The sequence below is a fragment of the Oryzias latipes genome, chromosome 2 (assembly GCF_053564925.1).
Source record: "Oryzias latipes strain Hd-rR chromosome 2, Olatipes_Hd-rR_3.1".
Lineage (NCBI taxonomy): Eukaryota > Metazoa > Chordata > Actinopteri > Beloniformes > Adrianichthyidae > Oryzias > Oryzias latipes.
In genome coordinates, this window is record NC_136238.1 from 33,746,559 (window position 1) to 33,764,412 (window position 17,854).

The window sequence follows — 17,854 nt, forward strand, 5'->3', positions numbered from 1 at the left end:
AAATGAAGACATCCTTTCATTTTGGACCGTCTGCTTTGTGTTCAAACCTTTCAGAAGGTTCTGGATTGGATTTCATTTGGACAAATATGTTCCTTCTTTGCTCTTTAGCTAAAAGATCATATGATTGTTAAAAACAAACTGATTTTCTTCTTTCATGTTTTTTATTTCTAATCATTTTCAAACCTTTCATTCTTTGTAAATTAATCTGAACACTGATCTGATTTATCATCACAATCACTTCTGGACTCACCTGAACTTTCTGCAGTTCCTCACAGCTGGGATCAGTCTCCGTTTACCCTCATATGATGATATCTTGTACTGTTTCAGGTCCAGCTCATCCAGAACCTCCTCTGAAATCTGTAGAGTGTAGGCCAGAGCTGAGCAGTGGATCTCTGAGAGTTCCTTCTCTGATTTGTTCTCTGACTTCAGGAACTCCTGGATCTCCTGATGAACTGAGAGGTCCTTCATCTCCATCAGACAGTGATAGATGTTGATGCTTCTGTCAGGAGAGAATCCTCTACTGTTGATCTTCTTCAAGTTGTTGATGGCTCTCTGGATGGTTTCTGGATTCTTCTCTGTCTGACCCAGCAGGCCTCCTAAGAGTCTCTGGTTGGACTCCACAGAGAGACCATGAAGGAATCGAACCAACAGGTCCAGGTGTCCAGTTTGACTCTGCAGGGATTTCTCCATGACTCCAATCAGAAACTCATCCAGGGATGGGTTCTCCATGTTGTTCTTCAGGAAGTCCTCAATGACCTCTACCTTCCTGTTGGAGTAACAGTGGAACATGTAGACTGCAGCCAGAAACTCCTGAACGCTCAGATGAACAAAGCTGTGGACCGGTTTCTGGAAGATCCCACACTCTCTTCTGAAGATCTCAGTACAAACTCCAGAGTACACTGAGGCCTCTGTGACATCCAGACCACACTGCTGCAGGTCTTCTTGGTAGAACATGATGTTTCCTTTCTCCAGATGTTCAAATGCCAGCCTCCCCAGCTTCAGAAGAACTTCCCTGTCCGTCTCTGTCAGCTCTTGTGGACTTGTCGGATGTTCCTGCTGGTACTTGTTCTTCTTCCTCTTTGTCTGGACCATCAGGAAGTGGGAGTACATGTCAGTCAGGGTGGTGGGCAGCTCTCCTCTCTGCTCTGTGGTCAGCAGGTTCTCCAGAACCACAGCAGTGATCCAGCAGAAGACTGGAACTTCACACATGATGTAGAGGGACATGGAGGCCTTGATGTGGGAGATGATTCTGCTGGACAGCTCTCCATCTGGGAACCTCCTCCTGAAGTACTCCTCCTTCTGAGCATCATTGAAGCCTCGTACTTCTGTCAGTCTGTCCACACATGAAGGAGGGATCTGATTGGCTGCTGCAGGTCTGGAAGTGATCCAGACCAGAGCTGAGGGCAGCAGACGTCCCTGGATGAGGTTAGTGAGCAGCACGTTGACTGAGGACTTGTGTGTGACATCAGACACTACCGGACTGTTGTTGAAGTCCAGAGAAAGTCTGCTTTCATCCAGACCATCAAAGATGAACAGAAGTTTGCAGACAGACAGCTGTTCTGCTGGGATCTTCCGGAGTGTTGGATGGAACAGCTGGATAAGAGTGAGAAGACTGTGCTGCTCATCTCTGATCAAGTTCATCTCCCTGAAGGACAGAGGAACCACAGCACTGATGTCTTGGTTCTCCAAGCCCTCGGCCCAGTCCAGAGTGAACTTCTGCACTGAGAAGCTTTTTCCAGCTCCAGCAACTCCGCTAGTCAGAACCACTCTGATGGATCTGTGTTGGTCAGGGAGGACTTTGAAGATGTCTGGGTTCTTGATTGCAGTGTCATGGAGCTGGTTGGTCTTGGTGGTGGTCTCCAGCTGCATCACCTCATGTTGGGTGTGAGCCTCTGGTCTCAGTCCCTCTGTGATGTAGAGCTCAGTGTAGACCCTGTTGAGGAGCGTTTCTCTTCCTGCTTCTTCAGTTCCTTCAGCCACATGTTCACTTCTGCTCCTCAGACTGATCTGGTGTTCTCCAAACATCTCCTGCAGACCAACATCTGCTGACAGAGAGAAGAAAGCTCCTTCATGAGTGTTCCACATGTTTCCAGAAGAATCCATCAGCAGATGATCAGGCTCTGACTCACCAGCTCTGGGTCTTTCTGCAGACTGGGGTCCGCTCCTCTTCTTCTCTCTGTGGACACTAAGGAGAAACGTTAGTGAACAACAATCAAAGCAGTCAGTGGGAAGTTCCAGACTAACTCTGATCATGGAGCAGATCCTCTCTGATCTTCAGACTCAGATATTGGGATCCAGACTGTGCTGAATGTGAGCAAATGTGTTTCCAGGTGAAACCAGAGCAGATCTAGTCCATCTGAAGGTCTAAATGATGTGTTAGCTGTGTTTGGAGCTCATGTCTGGACTGAGCTCAGAGAAAAGTTCAGCTGTTTGCTTCATCCTCACAGACTGAGCTTTGTGTCCTCCAGAGTTGTCCAACTCTTTTCTTTCCTCTCAGACCTAAAACGCTCACAGCAGATGGTTGACCTTCCTGGATGGATCAGCTGATGTTCTTGATGAGAACATTGTTGTTCCTGCTGAGAGCTGAACTCTGCTTTGTTCACTAGAAACAGCTTCTTACTGTGAGTCTGAAGGTCCTGGTTCAGTTCTGAAGTTTGGAGGATTCCACTTGGACCGGTCACTCTTCATGGATCCACAGCTGGAGGCTGCAGACTGGACTCTCTGTGTGACCTGTTGACCTCTGCAAACACCAAACCATCAGAGTGTTGGAGGATCTGCTCATTCATGAACAGCTGATGGACTTTGACATGAACACAGACTGAGCTGTTCAGTCTGGAATAACATGACATGTTTGGATCAACAGTTTCCAGGTTTCAGCATTTTCTGTCAGTTAATCCAGACTTTTTTCTAGAAAAGCTGATTCCAATTCTCCATGTAGAAATGTAGAAATTCTGAGAGCAGAAAGTCAAACTAGAACAATGTGATGTTTGGAAAGCATGAAAATCTGAATCCTAGGAGTCTGCAGTGATTCTTCTCATTAGACTGGAGCTGCTGTCAGTCAGAGTCAGCAGTCAACATGTTTTCTTCTCCAACATCTCTGATGTCTCTCAGAGACTCTCAGAAGACTCAACTGAAAAGATCTCATCACACAAATGATGTTCCAAGTGAGTCTGATCAGAGAGATCCAGAACTGAACCAGACCTCAAGTCCTTCATCTGAAAACTGTTGATCATCTGAACTAGAATCCAGCCTCCAAAAACTCTGACAAACACTCACTGTTCCACTGCTGAATGGAAGTCTTTGAAATCTGGATTAGAATCCTTTGATCTGTACCTCCTTCTGGACCCCCAGCTGGATCCAGGTCTAGATTCAGGTCCAGGTTGGTTCCTGTGGAGAATGAATGTTGCTGGTGTGAGTCCTGAGCTCTGACATGGAGAAGATCATGGACAGTTGGAGATGTTCATCTCACCTCTGAGCTTTGCTCTGGTTGTCATGGTTACCATCTCTGCTTCTAGAGGGAGGGGCTCCCTCCTGTGGTTCCTCCCACTGATCCATGCTGCTGGATTCACTGGATCCACATCAGCTCACACACACCTTCCTCCTTCACCTGCAGAGGAAACCCTCCTCATCATCAGCTCTGATCCTCCTTCACCAACAGATCAGCTGCTCCTCCACTGATTGGCTCTTCTCGTGTGTTTCCTCTCACGTTCAGGTGAATGCAGTCAGACAGCAGTGGGAGGCAGAGGAAGCTGCCATCAGCTGCTGCACTTCTGCTCTCCCTCCACCTCCAACAGACTTTTAGCAATCCTTGTGCTTAGTTCACTTTGCTTTCCAAAAAATTCTGAAAGGTGTAAGGGACACATTTTGGAGTTCTCTTCAGTTGTGATGCAAATCTTTTCTACTATTTAAGTCTGTGTTTATTTTCGTATTTAGTGCCATTGGAAAAGGTACATTTTAAGAAAAAGTTAGACCTGTGCATTCTTTTAACTCTTATCCCTTATAATAAGCAGGTAACTTATATTGTCGTGCTGTGGTTTCCCGGTGATGGCGATTGCGCAACTCTTCAGGACGCGCGTGGGGAGGGAAATCACTGCACACGACAAGCACTCTTCGCTCGGAAACTTTGACTCGTTTTGAGCAGGTAAGTACAGATAATGCTATTTAACAGCAACAGGCTTGCAATATTTTCTCAGGCTCTTGCTCGGGCACAGAACAGCGGAGAGACCTGTCCATGCGATGAGCGTGAGCACCAACTGAAAACTCTTCACGTTACCCACAACTTAATCTGAACTCCAAGTATCGCGTTACTTCTTAACCAATAAGAATAGGTTGACGGGGTTATCCTATGTTGAAGTAACTGCCTTACACTACCCCCCCCCCCCTCCCCCTTTGGAAGTACTGAGTCCCTTCAGTACTAATGCCTAAAAATAATAAAATAATACAGAACTGAATTACCACTGGTCTGCTGTAATCTGGAATTACTGAACAAATCTCTGAATTGAACACGTTACTGAACACAACTTTTGCATTTAAGGTTAACCAGACCTAAGACTTGAGTGGTTCCTGAACATCTACAACTTGTATCCTTTAATTATTCTCTAAATCTTTCTGGACGATTCACTATACGCCCCCTGGAGGTTTTGATAGTCCTTTCTTGGGTCTTCTGTTCCCCACACGGAGTCTCTTTCTTCTCTTTAACCATGGCTTGTGGTTCCCCTTTTACTTGATCCTCTTCATAGTGTCCCGTTAGAAAATGCTCTGGTACCAGTGGCACCTCTTCTTCACTTATTTGTACTCCTGAATCTGTTTCACACTGCAGGACTTGACTCAGTCTATGCTTAACCCAGGCTGGAATGATGTCACCATTGTATGGTTTCAGACGATCGTGATGCATTATCTTGCTGCGCTTCAGCCCCTGAATCTCATAAAGAACAGGACCACGACATGCGGATACAATCATTGGTCCCTTCCATGGCACTTGAAGCTTTGGGCTCAGACCTTTCTTTTTGGTGTCATTGTTATGGCTAGCGAACAGAGGCAGACCCAGATGCTGTAACCCGGAAGGATACTCGGCAGGCGAGGCAGGTGAGTAGGAATAGTTTTAATGATTTTTGAACAGAGTTCCAGGTGTGGATGCGGCGAGGATGGTTGGAGGGTCTTGACGGCAAACACCGTGATCCCAGGTGGATATCCAGAGGGGTGACGAGGAGGAACCAGTGAGAAGGTGAGTAAGAGTCCAGAGCGTAACAGGCGAGGTCAAGGTAGGCAGAGACAAGGCAAAGTAAGACGAGGAATAATAGGCATGGACAAGAATAGCGAACTAGGCCAGAGGATGCACCGTGGAGTACAACGAACTAGCGTCGATTACAGGTCCTGGGTCTCCTTAAGAGTCCACGGGCTGATGAGGAAGAGGAGGTGCAGCTGGTGTCCTCAGGTGTGCCTGATGAGGAGGAGGAGCCTGCCGGGGGCACCGTGACAGTCATCCTTTATATAAACCAGGTCTCCAACTTGGAATGCGTTTTCTCTTGCCTGAACATCATGCTGCTTCTGACGTTTCTGTGCCATCCGGAGATGTTTTCTTGCAAGATTATGGGTATTTTTCATTCCTTCATCCAGGTGATGAAGGAACTCCAGGGTTTCCATACGGTCAGATTTGAGTGCAGCAATGCCAGTTTGCACATCTTGAGGCTAATGGACTTCTCTGCCAAGGATGAGTCTATTAGGTGTAAACCCAGTGGTAGCATGTTGAGAGCTGCGTTAGGCCGAAGTAAGCAGCGGTAAGTGCTTATCCCAGTTCTTCTGATCCTGGTCCATGTAACACCGTATCATCTGGAGCAGTGTTCGATCGAACCGTTCTACTTGGCCATTGGATGCGGGATGGTAAGGAGTTGTCCTCGTCTTGGTAATTTGCAGAAGTTTGCAAATATTCTGGAACAGCAACTCTCAAACTTCCTGCCTTGATCTGTATGTAATTCCAGAGGTGCCCCAAAACGAGCAATGAAATCATACACCAGTTTCTTTGCTGTAGTTGCTACAACTTTGTCTGGTACAGGAAACGCTTCAACCCACCATGTGAATTGGTCAATAATGGTCAAAATGTACTTGTTTCCAGAGCTAGAGGCTGGAAATGGGCCAAGAATGTCTAGATGCAGCCGATCGAGTGGGGCTCCTGCTTGATAATTTTGCAGTCTGGCCTTTATTGTGGAATGCGCTGACTTGCATGCATTGGAATGCTGACATTTCTTCACAAATAGGTGGACATCTCCCCCCATTCCATACCAGTGATAGCTCTGGCGCACACATTCCAGGGTTTTTGCCTCACCTAAGTGACCAGAATGAGGAGGGTTATGGCAAGCCTGCAAAATGTCTCTCTGCATGGAAGCTGGGACAAGTAACCGAAAGGTTGACTTCCCAGTTCCTGGTTTTTCCCAAACATAGTGCAGGACACCTTTGTACAACAGCACGTGAGGCCAACAGAGCCAAAACTTCCTCACGGCAGAGCTCTCCACCATCACCTCCTCCTTACTAGGTAGTCTCTCCGACTCTTTCCACTTATGGAGAAGGGAGAGAACAGGATTGTCTTTTAGGAGTGCAGTGAGTTATTCAGGTGTGACCGATTGTAACCAGTTAACTGCTGGAGTTTCCAACTCTGTACTGACCTGGCCTGTTGCAATTCGCTGTTTACAATTACTGCCATTAGACTCGACACACCTCACTGCTAAAGTTACAATATCATCAACATCATCTTCAAACCTTTCCCACTGCTCCTGCAGTCTTATGCAGTATTTACACCCATGACATGGCAAGTCGGACGCATTCTTCCCAGCTTGATAACAGTTACATCGGTTGAAGTTTGCACTGACCTGTCTTGACATAGCATCCACGTTGGAATGTCGATAACCAGGCCTGTGTTCAATGTCAAAGTCATATTGGCTCATTTCCTCCAGCCAACGAGCCAGCTGGCCTTTGGGGTGCTTGAAGCGGAAAAGCCAGGCAAGGCTGCTGTGGTCTGTCCGCAACAGGAACTTCTTGCCGAGTAGGTAGTGGCGAAACTGCTGTGTGTAGTGAACAATTGCAAGCAGCTCTCTTCTGGTGACACAGTATCTCTGTTGGGATGGTGTGAGATGGTTTCTAGCATATGTCAAGACTCGCTCTTCTCCCCACTGGAGTTGTGATAGTACAGCTCCAATGCTGTAATTTGATGCATCTGTATCAAGAATAAACTTGCCTTCAGAAATGGGGTAACAAAGCACTGGTGCAGTGGTCAGCTTCTCTTTTACCTGTGCAAATGCATCTTGATGCTCTTCAGTCCAAAGAAAGGGAACCCCCTTTTTTAAGAGGCAGTGAAGGGGACTGGCTAACTCTGCAAAAGCTGTAACAAACTTTAGATAATAGTTACACAACCCAAGGAAAGCTTGTAGATCCTGTTGGTTCTGGGGTGGCTCCCAAAGCTGCACATCACTAACCAGCGCTGGGTTTGGCTGAACTCCTTGACCATTCACAATGTGGCCCAGGAAAAGAACCTCATCCTGAAGTGAATGGTACTTAGATGGTTTTAACTTGAGCCCATAAGTGTGTAGACATTTAAAAACTTGTGCGAGCCTGTCCAGACTTTAATCTACCCCCCGACCCAGAACAATAATGTCGTCCAGGTAGATCAGCAATGTTTCCCACTGGAGTCTACGGAGCACTAACTCCATTGCCCTCTGAAAAGAACTTGGGAATTTACAGAGGCCTAATGGCATGCGTGTATATTCATATAGACCCCATCTAGTGATGAAAGCTGTCTTCTGATGATCTTTTCCAGTCATGGCTATCTGCCAGTATCCGGACTGAAGATCAAGCGTTGAAAACACAGTGGCTCCTCCAAGCACATCCAGACACTCTTCAATCTTGGGTAAAGGATATGCGTCTTTGGTGGTCAGGTTGTTGAGACGGCGGTAATCTACACACCACCGGACTCCTCCATCTTTTTTCCGTATCAAGACTACAGGGGAAGCCCATTCAGATGGAGATGGTGTTATGACTCCAGCTTTTAGCATAGCTTGAAGGTGTGCCTCCTCTTCACCTTGAAATCCAAGAGGTGTGCGCCTTACTGGTTGATGAACAGGCTTGGCAGATCCTGTATCAATCCTGTGTGTAACAGCAGACAGATAACCCAAGTCCGAGTCATTCTTGGCAAACAGAGATTGATATGTCAGCAGTAGCTGGATGAACTGTTGTTGTTGTTCCTCACTTAAGGTTTCACTGACAGCTGCTGCGAGGCCATGAAGATGCTCTGGGAGGTCAGAAGATGTGACCACTCTCCCCACAACAAGTGACGATCTCTTCCTTTCCATGTTTAGGTCATGTTTTAGCTCTTCTGCACATTCTAGCTCTGTAGGATCAGCTTCAACCAGCAGTCCAAGACAAGCTCCTTTTGGTAGTGCTGATTTGCTAGTTGAAAAGTTGCAGAGCCTGAATGGCACTCTCTTTTTCATAGTTGTAAATACACCCCCTGAAGCTATAGCTTCAGTGATGCTCATTGGTTCCAATACTGCTGGTATTTCAGGTCTTGGGTCGTCAACTTCACCCCAAACTACACATTCAGATGATGGTGGTATGGTTGTAGTCTGACTCAGCATCACCCTGGTAACATAATAGTCTGTTCCATCCCCCCTCACTATTTTGGAGGGCACAAGCTCAGTATCAATAAAGACTTTGCCACATGCATGAATGACAACATCATGGAACTTCATTAGATCCAGTACCAGAAGAACAGAGTCCCGTATCGGGACCACATGCACATCCCAGTCAATGGACTTGGATACAATGTTGAAGTTAACATTCAGACCACGCTTTGCAACCATGCTGTCACCAACTCCTGCGGTTAGAAGGTTTGTTTTAGATAATTTCTTCTCATTTTCTTTGGAAAACATCTGGAAAAGTTCCTCAGAAATTATAGTTGTTTGAGCTCCTGTGTCAACCACAGCTTGTGTTGGAATGCCATTCACTTTCAGTGGAATCTGTAGGCTCTCCCCTTGGTTTTTGGTGCAGCCAATCTATAACCCATGTTGCTGTTGACTCGTGTCAGATGTAATTTCTTACCATAAGCCTTTGTCAGAGTTTTTGTCATCCTGGTTATGTGAAGCAGGCGGGCTCTTTGACCTGATGCAGTCTCTTCTTAAGTGTCTTGACTCTCCACACCTGAAACATGTGCCAGTGAGTCGACGTGTGGGACTGGGGGATTGGGACATGTGAAGCAGGCGGGCTCTTTGACCTGATGCAGTCTCTTCTTAAGTGTCCTGACTCTCCACACCTGAAACATGTGCCAGTGAGTCCACGTGTGGGACTGGGGGATTGGGACCGTATTCGGCCAGGCTGCACTTGGTGGAGATTCAGTGGTCTTTCAAACTGAACTGTGGAGTGAGTTGGTGATCTGGCTCTTTGATGTTCAGATTGAGTAGATTAGAGACGTTCAAGCTGTAACTGCAGGTTTCCTACAGTGTGAACCAAGTTCTTAACTTGATCTGTCAATGTTGCAAATTGAGCAGTCACATATTAAGGAGACTGTACTCTGCGAGAAGTTGTTGGAAGAGACTCGCCTCGTCCGGCTCCTTATATCGGCCTCACGTCCAACAGTCGCTCGAAAATTATGCTCATGGGCCTCGACACATTTTTGAGCTTCTGAAAGGGAGCAAGGGTCTCGATTCATTACTTCATAGGCCACCTTTTGGTTTCTCAGTCCTTTTAGAAAAGCATCAGTTTCCATCTGATCTTGAAGATCAAGGTCCAACCCTGGATAAGCCAAGGTGACAAAACGTCGGACCTCCTCCGCAAATTCAGCAGATGATTCTTTTCCTTGGCGAAGCTCTCCTAACTTTTTCCTCACTGTTGTGTGTGTGTGTGTGGGGGGGGCTTTTTCCAATGTTGGGTAAGCTGTTCCACCAGGAGAATATACGTAATCCTCTCTTGTTCTTTCAGGAAGGTAGCACACATAGAGTATTGCAGTCCCTCTTAAACAGTCATGTAGTCGGTCCACCCTCTCAGCTGCACCCTACCCACATTTACGGGCTAGTCGCTCAAATGGGAGCAGGAACGAGTCCCAGTCATCATTCCCATCAAATGTGGCAAGCTTAGGTCTATACATTTCTTGTGAAGCATGATGACTGTTGTGGCTAGTGGTATTAAATCTTTGCTCATCACGGCTGGGTAATAAAGGGTCAGCTCTATGCTCCAACTCCCAAGCATCTTGTCATCTCATTTGATGCTCTCGTCTTGATATTATTCTAGCAGGACCAGAACATCCAGTTCTGCTGTAATGGGAACACGGACTCGCTCTGTCTGTCTCACAGAGGGCTCTGAAGCCAAAGGTGCAACAACAGGTTCTGGTGGTTGGCTGCTTAAAGGGGGCAAACTTTCTCCATATCTATTTGAAATTGCAGGGGATGACAAATCCTGCTGTGCCTGAGGTATTCCCCCAGTAATGTGTGTTAAAACAGGGGCTAGCATCATCTGAAGGTGCTTTGTCTGCTGGTTTTGATTTTCTAACAATGCTTGTAAGCATTGTGGGGCACCGTCAGACTCAGATGTTCTTGCTGTAGCTCCTTGTAATTCCTCATCCATCTTGAAATACTTTTAACTCTTTGATGTTATTGTTTCTTTTTCATGAATTTGTTTAATTGGGAAACACTCCTCAATCGTCTATTGGATAATTCTGCAGCGTTTCCTAGCAGACCACAAGGTTACATAACTCCCAGAGCACTGATCTGGTGTAATATGGCCTCCGGCCAAAAGGTGGCACTAATGAATGCTTTGCAGGCCGGGCTCCGTGGTCAGTTTATAGCAGGTAAACTTTAGGCAGACTTTTCTCTTTCTTGTGCAGTTGGACAGTCGGTTTTACTTTATTTGGTGAAGTGGATTGTACTCACAATTTTTGAAAGCTTGAAGATCCCACTTCTGACACCATTTATCGTGCTGTGGTTTCCCGGTGATGGCGATTGCGCAACTCTTCAGGACGCGCGTGGGGAGGGAAATCACTGCACACGACAAGCACTCTTTGCTCGGAAACTTTTACTCGTCTTGAGCAGGTAAGTACAGATAATGCTTTTTAACAGCAACAGGCTTGCAATATTTGCTCAGGCTCTTGCTCGGGCACAAAACAGCGGAGAGACCTGTCCATGCGATGAGCGTGAGCACCAACTGAAAACTCTTCTGAACTCCAAGTATCGCGTTACTTCTTAACCAATAAGAATAGGCTGACAGGGGGTTATCCTATGTTGAAGTAACTGCCTTACAATATCTATTTAATCATCTTAGAAATTTGGCAAGGTTCCACCCACTTCTGTCTCTTGCTAATATAGTTTCTGACACCTTTTACACCAGGTACATTTCAATACTTCTACTTCTTGTAACTTTGTATTTGTATGTATTTAATTAATGCACAATGTATAAAAAGAACAGTGTTAAGTGCTCTAAAATAGATTAACACTGTATATATGCAGGATTATAGCATTATTATTATTAATATTTTTTTTTATTGTCTTTAGTAATCCCTGAGGAAATTTAAAAATGGCCATCTGCTCACACTCATAAAACACATAAACATATTAAAAACAATAAAAAAAAGTAAAAATAGCAATAGACTAAAAAGATTAATAGATAAAAAAATTAATAATATAAAAAACAGTTGGTAAGAAAATGAAATAAAATGAATAAATAAAAACAAGTATTACAAGAAATTGTTTCTAAGATGCCCTGCCAGAGAATTGTATTGCCTGATGGCACGAGGAACAAGAGATTGCTTCAGTCTTTCTGTGGAGCCTTGCTGGGACAGCAGTCTGTTGCATTAGCTAATTTTCATCCTCTGTTTGGTGCTGACCATGGCCAGCCACCAAGAAACTGTAGATAAAATAAAATAAATAAAATGAAATAAAAATGTAAATTAACATGAAATAAAATGACTTAAAATTAACATAACATAGATCAAATTTAAAAAGGTTTAAAATACATAGTTCCCCACGGTATACATCGATAATATTGACAAAATCAGAACAATACTATGACAACTCTGACCCCTTTTTTCTCCCCGATGTTTTATTTTAACTTTTGTTTAGGAAACAGTTTTATGGCATTTGCCCTAGTGTTAGTTGTGAGCGCAATTTTGGTTTTCCAGCAGCCATGATCTTCATTGTTTAGAAAAAGATAAAAGTGTGGGGAGATGTCAAATGCTTTCTGCAGATTGTGATTACTAGATGACTGTGAACAAAAAGGCTGCATTTTGAGCTTACAGCAAGAAGAACCTGGACATGGAGACGTGATACTTCTTATCATTATTCCCCTTTTATTTTATATACAGTATATATATATATGTATATATATATATATATATATATGTGTGTGTGTGTACACATTACTATATAAATAAATTACTTCATTTTATATTGTCCAAACAGCTGGAGAGTACCAGGATTTTTGTTGTCACTGGCTTGTGTAACATTGACATTAAAGGATTTCTGATTCTGATTACTGATGTTTTTGTGAGGCTTTTGCAAACAACTATTTCTGATCTCTACAAGTCCTCCGTGTCTTTCATGCATTGCAAATGAGATAAACACAGACACCGCTCATGTAGCGATCGGGCTGAAAACATCTGGTGATACATACAGACAGGGCGTCAGGCTTATGAAGACATTTTTGGACAGGTGACAAGCAGCAAATTCATAGCAAAGCAAAGGAGAAGCAGCCAAAGCAGGTATGGCCCATAAACTGTATATTGCTGGACTGCGTGCTCTTCCCCCCCACCTCCTCACGTTTCAAACAGGAAATACCTGCTGGCTACAAGAAGCCAAAATTTCATTGAGTTCTGTAGAGAAACAAACAGCTATTACTCAGTAATTCTATTTGTTAGAATAAACATTCTTGCTCTGGTGTCTTCTTTTTTTTTTCAAAGTTCTTGATAATCCATTTTTTTCATGAATTATTTTCTTTATCATCAGTTATTCAAGTCATAAACTGATCAATCAGATGCCTCCATAAAAGGATGTGACCCCTACCTCAATTGTTTGATTGACAGATTCTCCTGAGCCGTTTTCAGTGAAAGGATGTAGACAACCAACAAGCTCATTCATGAGTAATTGCCCCCGAAACGTGACTCAGAGTGACTTGGGCCAATCATTGTCAACTGGCTCCAAATGACGTCGCCCGCAGTGCGGAGAAATGTCGACTAAATTGGCTTCATTTTGCTGGATCCTTAAGTAAGGCATTTTATATGGGTGATTTCCCAGCTGGCTTTTTCCATCTCTTTTTACTGTCTATGGTAGGGTCCAGCCTGCTCTGACCCAACCCCAATGGACCCCCAACAGCTCCTCTTAAATAAATGACTCACACTTATATATGTGAGTTATCTAACAGACATCTTGTCCCTGGTAGGTCGGAACATGTCTAGATTCTTCAGCAGAGCTCCTCCCTGTGCGAGTTTCTACATGCAGGAGCAGCAAAAATCTGCAGTCATCACGTCACCAACAGCAGTTTGATGAAAAAGATTTTATCCCATACTTTAGTTACTGATAGAGATCAGCAAACAAACTAAAGCTCTTCTTTTGCAGGTTTCTACGTGCAGAAGCAGCAGCAGAGGTCAACAAGTCACCAACAGCAGCTTGATGAAAAAGACTGTTTTTTAACTCTGGAGTCTAACCTTGTCAAACAAACTCCTGGAATGGTGTTTTCCTAAAAAGGTTCAGGGTTACAGTAAAAAAGATTTTCTGAGAAAGAAGACGAAGACTTTCACATCACATAAACAAAAAGACAAATATTTCAGCTCAGTAGGAACTTTACTGATATGGTTTGTTAATGTTGATATAAAGTGTTTGGTTTGTTTTACAAAGACAAACTTTAACAAGTTTTTTATTTTGTTTTACAGATTTTGGGTCTGAATGTTTGTCACCATGGAAACAGTTTTTGTTTCAGCAGGAATCAGATTCATCTGGAGAAATGTTTTCTGATAAAATGCTGAGTTTTCATTCAAATGATGAACATGCCTGCTTAAGCTTCCAGTCTGCAGCTGATTCTGCAGAAAAGGGTGATGCATCAGATCCAGACCATAATAATCACAGCAGAGCCTTTAAACAGCACATAGAGGAAACAGCCGTCATCATTCTTTAGCGCACTGACTGCATCACATCAAGAACTGCAACAGTTTAAATCAGAAAACATTATTGACTGAAACACAGCAACAGTTCAAACTTCCCATGATCCCTGCAGCTTTTTTCTCCTCTGCTTTTTTTACAGACATAGATCAGCAAATCTCAGAGGTTCAAAGAATAAGCTAGACCAATTTTAGCTTTTTTGCTTTTAGGAAGTGATTCTTTTTATTTGGACACAACACCTTCATCACAAGAAGACAATATAAAACCACAGACTCACCAGGATGGAAGTAGAAATCAGGAGTAACTTTCGTATCTCTGTCTCCTCGGTCAAACTCAGCTTTCTCTTTGCTGGTTCTTCAAAACTTGGGAAGAGCTCCTCCTCCTCCTCCCACCACATACAAGAAATCCCCTAAATTCTTCAGTTTGCCTTCAACAAGCAGCTGTGATAAAAAAAAAAGACTGTTTATCCACTTGTCCTCCATCTCTAACATCCCACTCTCTCTCTCTCTTCTTTTCCTTTTCAGTCCCAGTCTAACAAGGAATGCATATAAATCTTATTATTATAAATATAAAATACAAAAGGGGTTTATACAAATACACTCTGTTTGTCTGAAGATCCATAAACCCCTTTTGTAACAGTAAAATCTGTCTAACAGAAGACACCTTCAGCTCTGATCTGCCGGTTCAGCTGTTTGACAGGACAAGTTTGAAAAAAGAATGTTTAAGCTCTGAGGGTCTCTAAACGTAAACTGAAACTGGAATCCTTCATGGACAATCATCTTCATCATCATAATCTTCTGCATGAAACCGTGGGGTCACTGAGCAGCTCCTATAGTCAGAGACTGAAAAACCCCTCCCTGCTCAAAGAAACGCTTTTAACAGATCTTTCCTCCTACGGCTACGTTCACACTGCAGGCTGAAACGACCCAATTCTGATTTTTTTGCCCCTATACGACCTGTATCTGATCATGACAGTCTGAATGACATATCAGATCTTTGTGGTCCTGAATCCGATACGTATCCAATCTTTTGAAATGCAACCTCCGTCTGAACGGCCAGGCCGCATGAATCCGACCGTACGTCATTGATACGCCACAAACGTCATCATTCTGCTTTAAAGTAGGCGGGAACGAGAACATAAACATCAACCACGGCAGACAATGCTGCTGAGACCAGTCAGTGGAAGAGAAGCAGGTCACCTATTGGATTCATATTTGGGGTGACAGCTCTATTCAGGCCAAACTCCAGGGCTCCAATTGCAACCGGGCGTTTTTTGATAATATTCCAGCGAAATGGCCGAGCGTGGTGTTGAAGCTTTCCCGCGATGACTTTATTCCTTTCTGACTGTGGTCAGATGAGGTGCAGGGGAGACCTTCTCCAGGGCCGAAGGCGGATCCTCCTTCAGGGTTTACTTCCCCGTTCTGACCCTCAGATTCTCCAGAGCAGGTTAATAAAGAGTCAATAGCAGTTCTGCTGGGGTAAGCCTTCATTTATTATCATTCTCCTCTCTCTTACACACACACACACGGCCCCAACACAAACACATCCCCATTCCACAATATTGGATACAGACTAGAGCCCTGCGATGGACTGTAAAATGAGAAGATTGTAATTGTGCTGCTCCTTTGTGAAAATAAATGTAATACAGTAAACCCTTGTTTTTCGCGGGGGTTACGTTCCAAAAAGAACCCGTGATAGGCAAAATCCGTGAAGAAGAAAGCTTTATTTTTTTTAACTATTATTACACAATTAAATACTCTATTATACATTGAAAAGAAAGAACAAACCATTTTACAGGCTCAAGCCTTTGTTTCACAAATAAAGTACTTTAGAAACATTTTTTTTTCAACAAATAACTTCTGTACTGTACTGTCAAATAATAATTTGAATCATCAATGTGGACAGAAGACTTGAAATTGCGGAGATTAGCCCCGCCCACGCGACCCGAGTAATTGGATTAAACGGGAGAAAATGTAAAATGATTATAAAAAAATACAAAGTACAGTGGGACAAATAGTGACTCAGGTGTATTTCACTGCTCTACAGACTGAGCCGCTGCATCCTGACTCCGCTCTGCAGTGTTTTCTACTTTTGAAGCCCGCGGTGCAGCTGTGTTTGTTCGGGAGAAGAACATAGTGATGGGCAGTTGTTGTCGCTCTTTTTTCTGCTTTGCAAAAAGATCCTTATACACTGACATGCCACCATCAAGAAAAATTTGCACGAACATAATGTAAATTTGGCGAGCTGTTTTACGTACGTGCACATTTTAAACTGCAACGTTATTGACGCACAGGTAGAGAAGAAGCGGAGTGACTTCTTAGCCAATCAGAATGCAGAACACAATGCACGATGCAAATCCGTGAAGTAGCGAAACCGTGAAAAGTAAACTGCGTTATAGTAAGGGATCACTATACTGCAAAAAGAGCTCTGCTGTTGACATCCATTGTTAACACTAGCTACTTCTGCAAACAACAGTGACGTTGTTCACCGTAGTTCACTCTTTTGCGCATGCGGGTCACTTCTGGGTCACGGTCACACTGGAGATCACAAAAGTTCACATTTAATTGGAACTGTGAACGGCCTTGCAAAAAAATCCAATTTTTTCAAAAACCTAGCAACCATACCAAGACCATAGCAGCTATAGAGGGAAACACAACAAACCATCAACGGCGGTTAAAGCAGTCAGACGTTTGTTCTGCAGCTCACCAAAAATCTCTGCTTTAGGTTTTGGGGAGAAAAACAAAGGAAAACACACGGAGAAGGATTCTGCAAAGGAAATCCCAAGTTCTATTGGTAAGTCAGCGTCCTGGAAACATGCTTTGTTGGTTCTGAAGTGGCATGAATGCAGACTTAGATTGGTTTGTTTGCTTGGATTCTTCAGATGGATTCAAGCTGTAAATGTTGTCAGCATAAAGCAAGTTTGGACTAAACTAAAGCAGAAAGTGGCTTTGAAGATGGTCAGGAGAAATGAGGGCTTTTTTCAGGAATTCTTGGAAGAGGAGGACTTCTCCAAACAACCAGAATCTAGGAGGAGGTTTTTTCAGCATTGAGATCAGGATTTAGCATGAGCTTCAATCCCATTTTTGTTCAATCCAAATGTTTACCGTCATATTCAGGAGTTCAACTCTGAAAGCCACCATGACATCATAGACATTAAAGACCCTGTTACCTAGCAACCAAACACAACAAACTGTAGACTATTCAAACTGGAGAGAAAGAGAGAGAGAGAGAGAGAGAGAGATAGAGTTTATCAAGCTTGGTTGAAAAATCCAAATGGAAACAGATTGTGTAAAGGAAATGAGGATATATTGGTGAGTCAGTCCTGGGGGGGTATTCCAGAAAGCAGGTTCTGCTAGCTCTCACGGTAAGTTTGAGGCTAAGGAAGTTGATAACCTCAGCTTTCGGTTCCAGAAATGGAGGTATGTTTCAGGGTAGGTCAAGTTTCCGTAGCAACTCATGCTCTGAACATAACCTGGTCCGGAGCAGGTTTAGTTGAAGCTTAGTTTGTTTTCAGAGAGGTAAAGCAGCATGGAGTGTCTATTTGAAGATGATTTAGTGGATGAAGAAGCTCAGATAATACGTTTTCCACCGTGAGAGAGTGAATAGACCACATATGGATGTTGGAAAAATTAACTTTTTTACTTTGATCTAACTTAATTATTTTCCTCAGTTAAGATAAATCATTTTTATGTTAAGTCAGTTTAAAAATAACACGTAGTTTTCAGACG

The 17,854-nt window shown here is 43.7% G+C and overlaps 2 protein-coding genes across 2 annotated transcripts in view; both read right to left on the reverse strand.

Moving 5' to 3' along the window:
- Positions 1-17,854, reverse strand: part of LOC144987317 (uncharacterized) — a 406,167-nt gene that overhangs the window by 40,063 nt on the left and 348,250 nt on the right. The window lies entirely within an intron of this gene.
- The window catches only part of LOC144986688 (NLR family CARD domain-containing protein 3-like), a 520,304-nt gene that overhangs the window by 16,790 nt on the left and 485,660 nt on the right, over positions 1-17,854 (reverse strand). The window contains exons 7-9 of the mRNA XM_078934468.1: positions 2,621-2,740; positions 2,130-2,185; positions 251-2,045 (exon numbers count right to left, since the gene is read on the reverse strand). Of these exons, the coding sequence (XP_078790594.1) occupies positions 251-2,045; positions 2,130-2,185; positions 2,621-2,740 (1,971 nt within the window). The remainder of the gene's footprint in view (positions 1-250; positions 2,046-2,129; positions 2,186-2,620; positions 2,741-17,854) is intronic.